This window comes from Rhinatrema bivittatum, chromosome 2 (genome assembly GCF_901001135.1).
Source record: "Rhinatrema bivittatum chromosome 2, aRhiBiv1.1, whole genome shotgun sequence".
Classification (NCBI taxonomy): Eukaryota; Metazoa; Chordata; class Amphibia; order Gymnophiona; family Rhinatrematidae; genus Rhinatrema; species Rhinatrema bivittatum.
The window spans coordinates 452,359,988-452,377,854 of NC_042616.1; the positions used below are offsets into that span (position 1 = coordinate 452,359,988).

The 17,867-nt window shown below is 45.3% G+C and overlaps 1 protein-coding gene across 8 annotated transcripts in view; it reads left to right on the forward strand.

The window, feature by feature from the left end:
• LOC115084931 (putative RNA-binding protein Luc7-like 2) overlaps positions 1-17,867 on the forward strand; it is a 291,251-nt gene that overhangs the window by 47,596 nt on the left and 225,788 nt on the right. For 7 of the 8 annotated variants that reach the window (XM_029590358.1, XM_029590359.1, XM_029590363.1 and 4 more), the window contains one exon: positions 4,420-4,518. The exons of the other annotated variant lie outside the window; for it this stretch is intronic. In XM_029590358.1, the coding sequence (XP_029446218.1) occupies positions 4,420-4,518 (99 nt within the window). The remainder of the gene's footprint in view (positions 1-4,419; positions 4,519-17,867) is intronic. 8 annotated transcript variants of the gene reach the window in all.

Sequence of the window (17,867 nt, forward strand, 5' to 3'; positions counted from 1 at the left end):
AGAACTAATCAGACTGGGGCCTTCCCCAGACTTCATTGATCAGGGTTTGCACCATCCCAACTTCAGGTTTGTGGCACTCACTGCCTGGACGTTGAGAGGTTGACCCTGAAACCCCTTGATCTATCTGAAGATGTGTTAAGTTCTTTTGGCTTCAAGAAAGTATTCCACTATAAAGTCCTATGGCTTTAAGTGGAGTAGGTTTGCTTTGCAGTGTGCACATAAGACCCTAGATCGTTTCTCTGGCTCCACTCAAAAACAGCTTGATTACCTTCTACATCTATCAGAGTCTGGCTTTAAGACCAACTCAGAGTTCATCTTCATGCAGTTGGCACCTACCATAATCATGTAGAAGGTAAACTCATCTCCGTGTAGCCTTTGGTTGTCCAGTTGATGCAAAGCCTGCTTCATTTGAAATCTCCAATCAGGCCACCTGCCATGTCTTGGGATCCCAGCTTGGTTTTGTTCAGCTGATGAACGCTCCCTTTGAGCCCATGCATTCCTGTGACCTGAAGTACCTGACCTGGAAGGTTGTATTTTTGGTGGCGGTCACTTTAGCGCACGGTCAGTGTGCTTTAAGCTCTAGTAACGTATCATAAGGTGGTCTTGCACACCAATCCAAAGTTTTTGCTTAAGGTGGTGTTGGAATTCCATTTTAACCAGTCAATTGACCTTACAACATTTTTCCCATGGCCACATGTCCACCAAGGTGAACACACACTGCACCGTTTGGATTGCAAAAGAGCCTTGGTTGTCTACATGGTGCAGACTGAAGCCCATGGAAAGTCCACCCAGCTTTTTATTTCTTTTGATATTAGCAAACTGGGGATAGCCATTGCCAAACACTCTTATCTAATTAACTATCAGATTGTATCTCCTGTTGTGCCCAGGGGAGCTTGATCTTGTCCATATCAAGGCTCACATTGTACGAGCCTTGGCAGCATTAGTGGCTCGTCTGCGACCAGTCACGTGGAGGAGATCTCAAGTTGTCGTCATTCATTCACATCTCACTACTGTTTGGCTAATCTGTCATGTGGAGTTTCAGGTATATAATCCAATTTCTTTCCCTTCTAGAGCCTGTTGTTTTTGTTTCAGGCTGTCCCTTGCAGGTTAGGTATAAAATGGAAAAAATACTTTTGTCATCCAAAATATTGTACCCATTGGCACTTCTTGTTTCCCCCCCCCCCTTTTTTTTCTGTTTTTGTTGGTAGCAGCCTGTAGCTAAGGATTCCCGCTTGTGAAGGCTGCCATCCTACTTGTCTTCTGAGAAAGCAGAATTGCTTACCTGAAACAGGTGTTCTCCAAGCACAGCCCTCAAAAACCCACCTACCTCACAGTTGGTTTCTGTGGTTTTGTTTTGGTTTTTTTTTTCTGCTAAAAATACAAGTCTGAAGGGCATCCGTGTGGATGCGTGGCATGCATGGGGTGTGCTCAGTGAGGCACAAAGTTCCAGAAACTCTGACATAAGTTTTCCAGGCTGGGCTCCATCAGATGAAGTCATCCCATCTGTGAGGACTCACATCCTGTTGTCCTCTAGGAACACCTGTTACAGGTAAGCAACTCTTTTATTCTGTAAAAAGCAGAGCAATTTTCTGTACTTTTAAGCTGCTGCCAAGTTAGAATTGCTTTTAGTTGAAAAAATTAAAAAATACTATAATGCATTTTAACTCTTAACTGCTCTGGCATTCCATCAGCTGTTCAATAGAGCCTGCTAGAACTTGCATTTCATGATCTGTGATGTTACACATTTTAATTGTGTTCAGGAATTAGATTTCTGCATAATTTTTTTTTCCTGGCCATTGGACAGAGACGGTGTCTCTTTGGCCAACTTGTAAATGGTGACTCAAATAAAACTTTGGACGTGCAAGTGAAATTTAATTTTCTACCATCCTTCAGATTCCTTTTATTTAAAAAGAGGAAGGGTAGATCTTAAGCATTCTGAAAAATATAAGATGAACTGAAGTTTTACAGGGCTAGGAGATAGATAAAGAATATAACTGTTTGAAAGAAATCAGAAATAGTGGAAGAAAAGATGCTCTAAGAGGTTCCAAGAAAAAGAAAATATCTACAGCAAGGAGTAGGGAGTCCTGGATGATTTTCAGCAGCAGCTACTGGCTGGCACAGGAAGACATGTGTAGCAGGTTCTGGGGGGACCCTATTCTCTGTCCCATGGCCACAAGATTTCGGTTGTAAAGCCAGGTTAGTTAATGAAAGTGGACAGCACTAAATGGGAAAAACCCTGGTTGCCCTGAATTTTGAAAGTGTTAGGCACATAACATTAATATTTTTCTCTTCTACCCCTTCCAGTTATGAAAGGCAAAGTGCTGTGTTGATGTGCATTTCATTTGGGCTGAAAGAGGCTAACCACTTAAAACATAGTTCTGTTTGACTAGAAGCTGTTCCATCTGAGCTATTAATAAGTAGGACCCCAGACTTCCAAGATTTTGTGGCCTTGGAAACTGGCACAAAATTGCAGGAAACTCTCCCTGCTTCCACAGCCTATCATCGAGGACATTCATCTTTTTTTTTTTTATTCTTGTGACCTGCCCATCCACCTCACACTGCCCAGCTTGTGGCTGTTGCTCTGGAGCCAGTGCAATGTCTTTGGGGTTTTTAAAGGAACTTTTGTAGTAGTTCAGTATGTCTATCCAGAGGTGCAATAACTTTCTTTACAGTGGATTGATGTTTCAAACTTCCATGTCCCACTGAAATTTACTAGAACCTGATCGGTGAAAAGTTGAAAAGTGCTACAAAATCCATTCATATGCATGGTTTTGACTTTCTTGTTTTATTTTTTCCCATTTTCTTGCCTTTCCCAGACATGCCTGAATGACCTAAGGGACCCTCACTAGGCTGAGAGCTGGAGGGGCACTGTCTTTGAGACACACTCTCAGCACTGCTTATTGGCATCATAGTTTGCCATAACAGCAGTTATCTTCTCTACTTACATGAGAAAATAGCAACAAAGAATTATTTTGTAAAGACCATAGCCAGAGTTATCAGGTTCATGCTGTAGCTTGGGAGTAGCTTCTGCAGCAGTGTTTTTGAAATTCTGCTGCACTTATGTGGTATATTTCCATAAACTGACATTTTGTAAAAAAAAAAAAAAAAAAGTTTCTCAACTTTTCTTATGTCTGGATAATTTTGTTCTCATTTGAGTGATTTTTTTTTTTTTGAGGGGAGGGGAAGAGGAGAAGTGATTGGTGCAGGGAAGAAAGAAAGGGCATCAGCTTGGGTGGAGGCAGAGATTGAAGATAGGGTGATGAAAGGGAATGATACCTCTTTCACTATCCTTTCCCATTTGGTGCTGATGTATCCATACCTATACACACACACACTTAGTACTGAATTCCCCTCTGTCATCCTGCATTCACCCCATCACCTTTCTCACCTGCCCATCTATTCCTTATCCCATTTCTCACCCTCCTCTCATGATTATTTTCACCTCCCCATGCCAACTGTCATCCTTCTCTCTCCCCCTCCCTACCAGTTCTCTCCTTACCCTGATTGGGCAGTAGGAGGAGGAGAGCAACTGTGCCTTGGCTGCATGTTCTCTGCTGCTCAGTATTTGAACTGCATGGCATCAAACCCCGAGTTAGGTCCAGGTAGTAGAGGACAAGAACCAGAGGCACTACCATTCTCCTCCAATTATATCTCCTCCTGGCTGTATAGTGAGGGGAGAGGGCAGGCTATATGCAACTTCACATAACCTCAATGTGCCCAAATGGCCCAGTCATCTTCTCCTTCTGGTCTCCCACGATTCTGTGTATGGACCTTGCAATTGACTTCTGTGGCCTAAATTTTATGGCCTCTGCTGCAGACTCACAGGAGACCGTGGAACCTAGCTATGGGCAGTATTGTCTGGAATTCAATCTTCCCTTCTAAGTGGTCGATCTTGTTCTATTGAGGTGAATATGGCAGTCTGTATTTGCTTTAATGACTTACACTAATGTCGGAAAGGAGCTTATAAGAGGTCTTGCTGATTATTTAATATTTTGACTAAAAATTCTTAACTATCAATTGATCTTTAGTTTATTTTTAGATTTGTTCAAGTAACATCTCTCCACCAGTGGGAGGTATATGTACTGTATTTAAAAGTGTGTGTAATATGCTTCATCCTGCTCGTTGGAGATTATTCTAGTGCTTAGCCTGAGAATGTGGGAAAGCACTGCGTTGGAAGGCAATTCTGTGCACTTTAAATCTCTAGGTGTCTCTGCCAAAGCAATTGAATGATGCAGGGAAATTAGATATCATAATTCAGGTGCATTAGACTGGCAAATGGTGACAGGGGTTGGGTAGGGTTACAGTGAGGGTTGAGTGTGTGGTGTGGAAAGAGGATATGAGGGAGGCAATTGAAATGGAAAGTTCAGTTTTATCATAAAGTTTCTTTTACAACCAGATATTTTTGTGGTCCATTTTCAGAGGATGGATCTGGGAGAATGCCTGAAAGTCCATGATCTTGCGCTGAGAGCAGACTATGAGATTGCATCCAAGCAGCAGGACTTTTTCTTTGAGCTTGATGTAAGTTATATTTTCATAATAACTTTCTGGCTTAGGGTAGATAACTACAAAGGATACAGTGCGCTGTTCAAATAACAAATAGAGCAAAAATGTTACTAGGTGGTTGGTTGGGTTTTTTGGTTTTTTTTTTTGATTGACCAAAAAGTTATATACCCAAATAGAGAAACCTCTATCCCCATATGAGAAACAGGGACACACACAAATCATGTGGGTACAGGTAAGAACCATGAGATCCTAGCAGTCCAAAGGTAAGAGCCTAATCGATGTCCATAATACTACAGTAATTTGATTTTGTCAACAAGTAGGGTGAGTTAGTCACACAAGTGGGTGATATTCAATGGTGGCAACATGGATAGCTTTCTCACAGCTCAGAAAACCTAGAGGTTTTTCTAAATGTGCAGGACTTTCTGAACAACTGCTACCTCTTGAGTCCTTCATTCTAATATAGTTCGAGTTATTGTACAGATGCAGTTTTTGATGAACTCAAGATTTTTTTTTTCTCTTTTTGGCATTGAGTACTTCATTTGTTCTTTTTCCCCTCCAATTTCTCTCCCTTTCCCTCACAGTGAAAGTAAAAAAAAAAAAAAAAAGCCCTTCAATGTAGCAGACTGACTCGTCTGTATGCCTAGGGGTGTCAAGAAATGACCCTGTTGGTATAAGATATCTTATCTTATACAGGCCAACTAAAGATTACTGCTGTCTGGGACCAGACCATGACATCCCTAATTGCTGTCATTGCGACAGAATGTCCCCAGGAGCTGGTAGTTCAGGGGGTACAAGATGGCAGCTCCTAAATCCTCACGCCACCTAAGGCACTCAAGGCAGATGAGAAAAGCACTACAGGTTCTTCAGGTATCTATGCCAGGAGGTCAGAAGTACCATGTATTCAAGAACAATTTTACTCCTTTAAAGGGATGGGAGTCCTCCTGCAAAAGAGTCTGTACAGTCTTTGGGTTATGCGGTTAGAGAAGAGTATGTGGGACACCCATTACCCAGGAATATTTCACCACTAGTGGACCTGTCCTATTAATATTTTTACAGAAAATGGCTAAGGAAGGCCCCTTCACAGTCCAAGAAGATAAAAAAAACCTAAGTTAGATGTTTATGGTCTGCTACAGCAATGGTTCTCAAGGACCGCCTGACCAATTGGGTTTTCAAGTTATCCACAATGAATATGCATGAGAGACGCATGCATGCAATTGAAATATATTTGTATGCACGTTCATTGTGAATTCCCCAAAATCCAGACTGGTCAGGTGGTCTCTGAGGACCGGATTGAGAAACACTGCTATACTTTATTGATGTTCTGAAAGATGCTGTAGCAGTACCCATACTCAGACTACTCCAGGAGCTTCAGATGAGAGTATGGTGCAACCTGGTATCTTGTGCCCCACTGGTAAGGAAGCTAGATATAAGGTGCACAATCCCCCCTCACAGGATTCAGTGTTGTGCAGCTGTGACATCACTGTGGTTGTGGAGTCTGCTCTGAAAAAAGTAAAGCATTCAAAGGTACACTCATACTTCCATCAGGTAAAGGTCCAAAGTCCATGGATTATATTGTAAAGAAAGTGTACCAAGACATGCTGCCAAACTCTAGAATTGGAGTCTATCAACTTTATATATTGCTGTTTTTAAGTATGAGTGTGTTAAATGCGCAGGCCTTTCACAGATAATCTTTCAAATTCCTAGACTACTTCGCCAATGCTGAGGAGTATGGGAAGCATCTTGTAAGATAGGCTTATGAAGCTTTTGACAGTTCATCTGTCACCTCAGTAGCTATTAGATTAAGAAGACTTAGCTTAGGGCATCTGGTCTGTGTGAAGATGTCCACAGCAGGTTTCCCTTTATAGGCTAAAAAAACCCCTTATGTTAATGAGGTAAAGGATGCAATCAAATTGATAAAATGCCACTGTCCTATCCTTAGGACTTTGTTGACCACTGTGGAACAGCCTTCCAGAAAATAAACCTTCCCTTGCAGGAGTCTAGAGCCCACCAAGTAATCTGTAAGAACCAATGTATTCTGAAATTGTCACATTTCAAAAGCTAAAAGCAGTATGAGCCTTATAGAAACAGATTCACATAGAAAGAGGTTATAGTAGGTCTGCAGGCATATCGAGTAGCATCAATGGCTGAAATGCTTAAAGTACTGACTTGTGAAAGAGAAGGCCCAAAACTAGTCTCCACCTTTTAAACTTGGACAGGTGTTCCAGTGAGTAAAAGGAATAATTGATGATCTACCCACATGCATGGATAAACAGGCAACAGAATTTACAAAATGAGAGAGAAACTCTCTTTTTAAAGAGTCAAACCAGCAAACAAAGAAAAATAATCAGAAAAAGCATTAATACAGTGGGAACTAGGTACGGCAACAATTGTATACAAATGCAGATTCAGTAAAACATCACTGGAAACAGTTGCACATCTCATGGGAGATTAGTATATGTATGTATCTTTAAAATTTATAGTCCGCATCATCCAGCATCTTAGGTGGCGTATAGAAAAACGAATATACTTTAAAAACAGTTACAAATGACCAAACAACAAGGGGTAGATTTTTTAAAAATGCGCACACGTCCATGTATGTCCATTTCCTGGCATGCATACATGGTCATGGCAATTTTATAACATGCGCATGTCGGCGCACGCATGTTATAAAATACAATATCTGTGCGCACATATGGTGGCGGGGGGGATGGAGCGGGATTTTAAGACAATTTGCGGCAACGCAAGTAGGACTTCTACAGTTCCCTATACCCCTACCTAACCTTCCTACCCTTTGCTCTCTCCTCCCCGATGCCTAACCCTTTCCTAGCTGTAATAATTTTTGTTGTGTTTTACCTTGTTGCTCCAAAGGAGCAGCAGTAGACTCCGAGCACCGGCCAGCTGCCGACATGCACTTTCCCACAACAGCAGCTAATGGCACTGCCCCCAGCCTGCCCCTTCTGAGAGGTCCAGCACTTTGGCGCGTACTGGGCCTGTTGTAAAATGTGTGCAGCAACCTTGAAATTTATGCACGTAGCCTTTTGAAAATTTACTTGCAACTGTGCTGATTTCCTGTTATGAGTTCAGTAGCTCATTCTGCAAGTGGTAGTGTGTGAAAGTGTAATAATTTCGTTGCTCAGTGTAACATTCTGGTATTAGCCTATATACGAAAGGGCACATTGAGGTGGCATGCCCCATCCACTGGAAACTGTACCGGAAAAAACACTGGAAACAAGACCCTGATAGAATTATAGAGAATGAAGAAGTTGTGTTCACATAGGCTTTCGACGTTAGGAGGGCTGAGAGCTCTGTTAAAGTATGTTCTGCTGGGCGGACAAACCCCACGATGGACATGGAGGAGAGTGCTCCGGGATTTCTCTGAAATTTAGTTGATACCCCTGACGAACTATGGTGAGGACCATCCATCCATCCATCAACTGTCTGATGTGGACAAACTCTCCGGAGAAGAGCTGACAGGTGACCAGCAGAGTCAAGAGCCTATTGCAGGAACTCAGGTGGATGGTGAACATGAGCAAAAGCAGTCTACAGCCCTCTCAAGTCACTAGATTACCTGGGAGCCCGGTTCAACACCTAACAGAACAGTCTTCCTCCCACCTACAAGGAGAAGGAAATTGATGGAACAATTGCGACGATTGATGACCAATGCATCAAGTCCTCTGCCCCATGGCATCAACCCTGGAGGCCGTTCCGTAGGCAAGGGCCCATATGCGTCTGCTCCAGCGCTCCCTACTGTCACTATGGAACCCACTGTCCCAGGACTACTCAATTCACCTCCAGCTACCAGCAGAGGTTCGGACCCAGCTCCAAGGGTAGCTACAAGAAGACCACCTAAGTTGAAGAGTAAGCCTATCCCCACAAACTGGATATTGCTCACTACGGATGCGAGCCTGCGAGGGTGGGGAGCCCACTGTCAGGATCTGACGACCCAGGGACAGTGGAACAAGAAAGAGGCTGATTGGAATATAAACCGCCTTGAAGCACGAGCAGTCAGACTAACGTACCTGCGATTCGGTCACAGACTCCGTGGAAAATCAATCAGGATAAGGTCTGACAACGCTACAACAGTTGCTTATGTCAACAGCCAGGGAGGAACCAAGAGCCAGCAGGTATCTCTGGAAATAGAACCCCTCATGGCATGGGCAGAAATAAACCTTCAAGGGATCTCTGCCTTCCACATCGTGGGAAAAGACAATGTCTCAGCAGACTACTGCAGCAGAGAGACCCTGGACCCCTGGGAGAATGGACGCTGTCGGCCACAGCCTACCAACTGATAGTAAATTGCTGGGGCCTCCCAGCCATGGATCTACTGGCCACCCGTCTCAGTGCCCAAGTTCCCAGGTTCTTCTGCCGCAGACGAGAACCACATCCCTAGGAATCGACGTTCTCCTCCAGACCTGGCTAGAGGAAGACATTCTGCATGCCTTCCCTCCTTGGCCATTACTGGGCAGGGTCCACCCACAAGATAGAGAATCACAGGTGGCTAGTTCTACTAGTCGCCCTGGACTGGCCAAGAAGACCATGGTACGCAGACACACGAAGGCTACTTGCGGGGAACCCTCTGTGCCTACCTCCACACAGGGACCTTTTCCGGCCGGGCCGGATCCTCCACGAAGATCCGTCTCGATTCTCTCTTATGGTCTGGCCCTTGAAAGGACTAGCCCGAAGAAGCGCGGTCACTCAAAGGCAGTGATTGACACCCTGCTCCGAGCATGCAAGTTCTCCACATCCCTATCTTACGTACAGATCTGGAGAGTATTCGAGGCCTGGTGTGAGGACTGCGAGACTTTCCCGTGGACAACTAAAGTTCCCATAATTCTGGAGTTCCTGCAGGACGGTATGAAGAAGGGGTTGTCACCCAACTCCCTCAAGGTCCAAGTTGCCGAGCTGGCCTGCTTTAGAGCCGAAGAGGATGGTATCAAGCTATCAACCCATCCAGATGTGTCCCGCTTCCTGAAAGGGGTTAAATAACTCCGACCATCCCTAAAGTGGCTGGAGCCTCTATGGAATCTCAATCTAGTATTAAACTTCCTAGCGGGGGCTTCCTTCAGACCAACAGGCGGTCTGTCACTACGTCTCTTAACATTGAAGACTGCTTTCTTGGTGGCAACATGTTCAGCTTGTCGCACCTCCGAACTTCAGGCACTATCCTGTTGGGAACCGTTCCTTAGCTTCACACCTGGAACCATACAACTGTGCACTGTCTCCTTCTTTTTACCAAAAGTGGTTTCCCAGTTTCACTTGAACCAAATCATCTTGTTACCATCTCCAGATGAACCTAAGGACTCGGAAGACTTGCATCTTCTTTGCCATCTAAACGTCTGCAGACTCCTAGTCCGATACCTGGAAACATCGGAACCTGTGCGCAAAATGGACCACCTGTTCGTTCTTCACAGCGGGAAGAAACTAGGGGAAGCGGCCTCACCAGCGATCATAGTCCACTGGATCAAAGAAGTAATCAAGGCGGCCTACACAGAGGCAGGAAAGCCCTTACCTCTACAAGTTAAGGCTCATTCTATGAGGGCCCAGGCAGTATCCTGGGTGGAAACCAAGCTGCTGTCGACTGCCGAGATCTGTCGAGCGGCGACGTGGTCCTCCATACACACCGTTTCCAGGTTCTACCGCCTGAAAGTTCAGGCCCTGGGAGGACACAGCCTTTGCAAGGGCAGTACTAAGTGGGCCACGGGCAGCCTCCCACCCTGGCAGGGAGTAGCTTTTGTACATCCCATTGGTCCTGAGTCCATCTGGCTACAAGCTAGGAAATGGAGAAATTACTTACCTGATAATTTTATTTTCTTTAGTGTAGACAGATGGACTCAGCATCCCGCCCAAGGCTGCCCCAGAAAACGAGAACCTCTGATAACAAATCTCGAGATTAAGCAAATACGGGTAAGCCATGGCCTACCCCTAGTTCAAGACACCCATAGTTGGTCTGGTGTCTGCGTTAATTGATTGAATACACTGGCGGTCTCCAGTGGGAAATCAGTTGAACCAGTTCAAATTTAATCAAGCTATTTAAACAAACATATATCCACAATGGCTTTTCAGAGGAGAATACTGAAGAGCTAAGCTTACTGCACGGGTATATGTAGAGTGACATCAGCTTTGAAATCTGACTCAGGAGAGCACAATACCCATTGGTCCTGAGTCCATCTGTCTACACTAAGGAAAATGAAATTATCAGGTGAGTAATTTCCTCATTCATTTTCAGGTATTTTGGGAACAAAAATCCAAAAAAAAATTATAATGTTACTTTGCAGTGTTTCAAAAGTATGCTGAGCAAACAGTGTCTGCTAAAAATGTTTAATACAGCTTTGATGTACTTAAAAAAAAAAATTCAAATATACATTGAATTCAAAGCATTTATAACCATATATAACTAGGAATAAAATAATTAAAAAATAAAAAAAAAAGCAGCAAGACTTAGAGCCAATAACAGTTGCAGCAGATCCACAATTAAGAAGGGGGATGATTCAAAATCAGTTAAAGAATTCTATCTAGCAATCAAATCTGCCATCCATACTCTTAAATACTTTGAGACCTAGACTCCACATTTAAACTCAAAAATCTAGTTATGTATCCAAGACACAATCTAAGGAGAAGTTTAAATTGCTACAGGTTTCCCAACTAGAAAATTTCTAATTGGGAAGAGTAAAGAAGAAAAATGAATTTATCTCCTTTAAGTATTCATTTTACATGAAAATTAGAAGAAAGTGGCACTTGTATAAAATTCCTGTTTCCCGTCGATAGCAGGGCTGAATTAGCCATGCTGTCATGAGAAGTGTCCATCAGAGCCAGGGAGACGGAGCTTCAAGTGATGTCAGAGCTTTGCTCTGAGGCTGCGCGTGGTTTCCTGCGCTCGAATCGACTCTCCTCAGTCTTTTTCAGCACACGGGATCGCATGCGGAGCTTTAGACCTCAGTTTTTTTTTTTCTGAAGAAAGAAGCCAAATTTGAAAAAATGAGAGACCACGTAGGAAGGAGGTCCCCCAGCCCTCAGGGTTCAAACCCTGTCCATGTGGAAAGGGTCCGGCCATGTTTGCGTCCCCTCCGCAGCATCAAGCGTCCTCCGTGGAGCCCTCCACCTACAGGCCTGGAGGTGAGCATGGGCTGAAGAGCTGAAAAGAGATGCTCCGAGGGTGAGACCCAACCCGGACCCAAAGTCCAGTGCCGAAAAGCGTAGGACACGTCGAAGTGGTGACCAGCAATGGAGCCACGGGCCTGCGAAATATCGCATGCGCCAAGCTCTCCGGTGCATGACGCACCAACCCCTTCGGGGATCGGCGCAGATGATGACGCATGCGCCATCTCCGCAACTGACGCACAAGTCAAAGCTGTCTGAGCAAAAGAAACTCCATGCGTCGACTGCGACTCCGATGCATCGCCCGGCGCAGACTTCCACGGCACCTAAACCTGCACCGTCGACGCATACTGCGTCGACAATACGGGAGGACACGACGCGGACAACGTATTTGCCACCCGCTAGAACAGATTCGTCGAGGCCATCGAATCTGTCTCCTTTGCCGCCCACAAAAAAGAAGAAAGGGGACGTGAGACACCAGATTCATACCTCCCCCCACTAGAATAGAGCCACTCGCATCACGTGGAATATAAGAACATAAGAATATGCCATACTGGGTCAGACCAAGGGTCCATCAAGCCCAGCATCCTGTTTCCAACAGTGGCCAATCCAGGCCATAAGAACCTGGCAAGTACCCAAAAACTAAGTCTATTCCATGTTACCGTTGCTAGTAATAGCAGTGGCTATTTTCTAAGTCAACTTAATTAATAGCAGGTAATGGACTTCTCCTCCAAGAACTTATCCAATACTTTTCTAAACACAGCTATACTAACTAGAGATGTGAATCGGAACCAGAATCGGATCCGATTTCAGTTCCGATTCACATCTCTATAGATGTGAATCTCTCTATAGATGTGAATCGGAACCAGAATCGGATCCGATTTCAGTTCCGATTCACATCTCTAATACTAACTACACTAACCACATCCTCTGGCAACAAATTCCAGAGTTTAATTGTGCGTTGAATAAAAAAGAACTTTCTCAGATTAGTTTTAAATGTGCCACATGCTAATTTCATGGAGTGTCCCCTAGTCTTTCTATTATCAGAAAGAGTAAATAACCGATCCACATCTACCCGTTCTAGACCTCTCATGATTTTAAACACCTCTATCATATCCCCCCTTAGCCATCTCTTCTCCATGCTGAAAAGTCCTAACCTCTTCAGTCTTTCCTCATAGGGGAGCTGTTCCATTCCCCTTATCATTTTGGTAGCCCTTCTCTGTACCTTCTCCATCGAAATTATATCTTTTTTGAGATGCAGCGACCAGAATTGTACACAGTACTCAAGGTGCGGTCTCACCATGGAGCGATACAGAGGCATTATGACATTTTCCGTTGTATTCACCATTCCCTTTCTGATAATTCTCAACATTCTGTTTGCTTTTTTGACTGCCGCAGTACACTGAACCGACGATTTCAATGTGTTATCCACTATGACGCCTAGATCTCTTTCTTGGGTTGTAGCACCTAATTTGGAACCTAACATTGTGTAACTATAGCATGGGTTATTTTTCCCTATATGCATCACCTTGCACTTATTCACATTAAATTTCATCAGCCATTTTGATGCCCAATTTTCCAGTCTCACAAGGTCTTCCTGCAATTTATCATAATCTGTTTGTGATTTAACTACTCTGAACAATTTTGTATCATCTGCAAATTTGATTATCTCACTTGTCGTATTTCTTTCCACGCTGGGACCCGATTCACCAGACTCCTCCTCCATATCTGAAGAAGGACTAGTCCAGCTACCAAATCCTCATTCCCCCTCGTCATCCTCTTCATCTCTGATTGTTCTCTGATCTGTCCTCTGCCTCCAAATACCGTACCAGGAGAGATGTGCTCCAAGAACCACTTAAAAAAAAAACGTAGGGTATCAGAGATATTGCACACCCATACACATTGCAGGTCTGCACCAGACTCAGATATCCTTTTGGCGGCAGTATTGAAACCTCATCCGACTGTACCGCCACACCCGTCCATGCCTCCTCAAATACAGGAAGCTTTTTTCAGTTTATCACAAGCGTTATCAGGATTCTTTGAGATCATGCAGGCTTCTTACCAGTTCCCGGCCACCTCACCCAGTAGTAGGGCTGTGTCTCCGCAGCTGTTAGTGCACTTGTCACCGATGCGTGCGACATCGCCTCCGACACCAGTGCCGTTCCCAGTAGCTATCTAGGTGCCACCATCTCCGGACTTTCTGCCTCAACCAATTCGCCGGATGTGCAGCCTACATCTCCCGACTCATCTACCAGATATCCTTCTGATCCGGCGGAGGAACCAGAAGAACCATATTCCCCGCCAGAGGACCTCACCTGTCCCAAGTTTTTAGAAAAGATGGGCAAGGTTCTGAATCTAAATATTCAGAAGGTACCAGATCCTAGGGCAGAAACCCTAGGATTATTGAAGATCTTCGATCTTCCAGCGGAACCAACCGCACTGCTGCCGCACACGGTACTTGATACAGTCCTTGAAAGATCCTGAGAGACCCCTTTCACACTTCCAGCAGTCTCGAGAAAAACCGACCTGAAATTCAAAATGCAAAAATCCCACTATTACACGTCACCACAGTTACCCCATGCTTCTCTAGTCGTCGAATCAGCAATGGCAAAGGCTAAAAAAAATCCAGACTCCATTCGGCAACTCCCCCAGGTAGAGACCTGAGATCTTTGGACGAATTTGCGAAGCAGACCTTCCAGGCGACCGTGCTGGCGGCCCGCATCAACCACCATCAGTTCTATAGTGTACAATATCTTTACGAATGTGTACAACGTATCAAGGATAGTTCAGACTTCCAGGATCAAACTTCCAGAGGTCCTGCCTTGATTCAAGACGTCGAAGAAGCCATACGACACCTGCTACACACAGTATATGAGGGGTTTGAGGTTTGCTCCCGAGCATCTGCTACCTCGATTGCAGCACGACGAGTGGCATGGCTCCGTGCCAGTGCGATCAGAGACGACGTCTACGACAGACTGGCCAACTTACCCTGTAGGGGGAGACTATCTCTTCGGTTCCAGGTTTCAAGAAATGGTGGCTCAGCTCAAGGAGCAATCCGTGGCGGTGCAGTCCCTGACCACTCCACAGTCTTATCCCTCATCCTGCAGGTACTATGCCCCACCCCGTCGACAGCCTTTCCAAAGGCGGGTTTATCTTCTATATGCGTCGTACCGACCACCGCCGTACTAACAACCCACCACATCAGCAAAGCCAACCAAACCAACCAAACTACAAAATATCAAATGGACATGTCCTACCTAGTAAATACCATAAACTCTGTAAATGTACCCCATCAAATTTCGGTTAATACATTCTGTTAAATTTACTATCACTTTTCTCTGCTCTCAGTTGTACTTTTCCCTGTTTTATTGTAACTGTAATTGTTTTCGTTCAGCACATGTTATTTATTTCGTTCACTGTAACTTTTATCACTCCCCCTGTTTATTGTAAACCAGCATGATGTGATACTCTCACGAATGCCGGTATAGAAAAAAATAAAAACCAAAACCGCAGGGTTAGTCAGCGGTCCCAATGACCACAAACGCAACCACCTGCTACTTCATCTAAGCCTAATCCCTCTTTTTAGAAGTAGTCATGCCACCACCACAGTTAGTATTGGCGGGGGGCATAATGTTTCACATCCAGCAATGGGAGAACATTAACTTGGATCAGTGGGTGCTGGACATTGTCTGCTGGGGATATCGGATTCCATTCCTGCGCCCACCGCCCCTCCCTCAGCTAACGTCCAAAGGCGCCAGATCCAATATCCCTCAATTGGAGGAGGAGGTGGCATCCTTACTACAACAACAAGCAATTCGCCGCCTCCCTCCATCAACCCACAACACGGGTTTCTACTCCCTTTACTTCCTCATACCCAAGACGTCCGGGAATCTCCATCCTATCTTGGATCTCCGAGAACTCAACAAATTCATAGTCAAGGAGAAATTCAAGATGATTTCTCTTAAATCCATATTGCCCCTGATCCCACCCAACGCTTGGATGTGCTCCATAGACCTCAAGGATGCGTACTTGCATATTCCAATGCATCCTTCCTCCCTCCTGGCAATACCTGTCCTTCCAAGTCCATGACCAGTACTTTCAATACAAAGTACTTCCCTTTGGTCTCTCGACAGTACCCAGAGTATTCACCAAGTGCATGGAAGTAGTGGTGGCATTCCTCCGTCAACAAGGGATCATAAATTTTCCTTGACGATTGGCTGCTAGTGGCGTCCAACCCCAACACGCTGCTACAACATCTCCATGAGACACGGTCCGTCGTCTCCACAAATTGGGACTGATCATTAATTACCAAAAGACCAACCCACAACCCACTCAAAAGATTCAATTCATAGGGGCCCTACTGGACACAACCAAACACAGGGTCTTCCTACCGTACGACAGGAGACTCACCATGCGCCAACTCTTCCGGCGGCTCCAACTCACCAAATCGCCGCCAGCTCGCCAAATCTTAACAGTCTTGGGGCATATGGCAGCATAGATTCACACAGTGTCCAATACCAGACTTCACATGCGACACATTCAATGGGATCTCAAGAGACAATGGAAACAACATTCTCAATCCTTAACGTTGACTGTCATTGACAACTGCCATTTCCAGAGAACTGGATTGGTAGCTACGGAAGCAGACACTCACCAAATGGGCTCCATTCCTACTGTTACCACACAATGCGGTCCTCACTACGGAGGCCTCCCGCAAGGGCTGGGGGGCTCATCTCAACCACTTACAGACGCAAGGCTTCTGGACCAGACAGGAACCATCGTTTCAAATCTATCTCCTGGAACTACGAGCGATCCGGTACGCATTGCGCACCTTTTGTCTCTTACCTTCAAGGTCATGGCCTACACGGACAACCAAGTGGCCATGCTTTATATCAACAATCAGGGAGGGTCAGGCTCATGGATACTCTGCTGGGAAGCCCTCACCATACTACTGTGGGCCACCCGCCATTCATTTCAGTTGCAGGCAACTTATCTACCGGGCATCTCCAATACCCGGGCAGACAAATTGAGCCAAGTGTTCCATCCACTCGAATGGGTCCCTCAATCTTGTAGTAGCGGAGGCCATCTTCCACAGGTGGGGAAGACCAACGATAGACCTCTTTGCCACAGAGGCCAACAGAAAGGTGACTCACTTCTGCTCCGTGTGGCCAAGCCCACACAGGTACGCCCAGGATGCTTTCCTCATTCCATGGACAGAACCCTTAATGTATGCGTTTCCTCCCATTCCTCTCATCACCAGGACGCTACAAAAATGCATGCAGGACGGCACGCAACTGATCCTCGTGGTGCCGGCCTGGCCACTTCAACCGTGGTACATTCACCTTCTACAGCTGTCCACGGAAAACCCATTTCGATTACCGAATCGAGAAGATCTTCTGTCCCAAGAGGAGGGTACCCTCCTTCACCTTCTACACGCCTCCTTACATCTAACAGCTTTGGAGGTTGAATGGATCCTTCTATCAGAACAAGGATTTTCCATCACAGTACAAGATGTGATACTGGCATCCCGAAAGCAGTTTACGAGAAGAAATTATCAGTTCAAGTGGAAGCGGTACGCCACATGGTGCGAGTCCAGGGGTATTGACCCTCTCACCTGTACACCAGACGTTTTATTGGACTATCTGCACATCTTATACGTCGCAGGTCTTGCCACAGCCTCGGTCAGGGTTCACCTCTGTGCAATCGCTGCCTTCCACAGGCTTCATGATGGCCAACCCATTTCCATTCACCCAATGGTCTCTCGTTTTATCCGAGGGCTCACTCACCTTCGAAGCCCGGTCTCAAAGACCCCCGTACCATGGAACCTGAACCTGGTCCTAGAGCAACTGATGCTACCGCCCTCTGAACCGATGGAATCGGCTCACATCAAATTTCTTACCTGGAAGGTTGTCTTCCTTATCGCAGTCACTTCGGCTTGGCGAGTCAGCGAATTACAGGCATTAGTGCACTATAGCCTGTATCTGCCATTTTATCATCATAAGGTACTCCTACGCACCCACCTGGCGTTTCTACCGAAGGTGGTATCGCATTTTCACCTGAACCAATTCATTGAACTGCCGACGTTTTGTCCCAAACCACATCAGAACGAAAGGGAGAAGCTTCTCCATAGATTGGACTGCAAGAAAGCATTAGCTTAAGAGCGTCGCAACTCTTTGTATCCTTCAACCCAAATGCTCCGGGACTTCCAGTAGCTAAACGTACCATCTCTAGCTGGATTACTCAATGCATACTTTTCTGCTATGATAAAC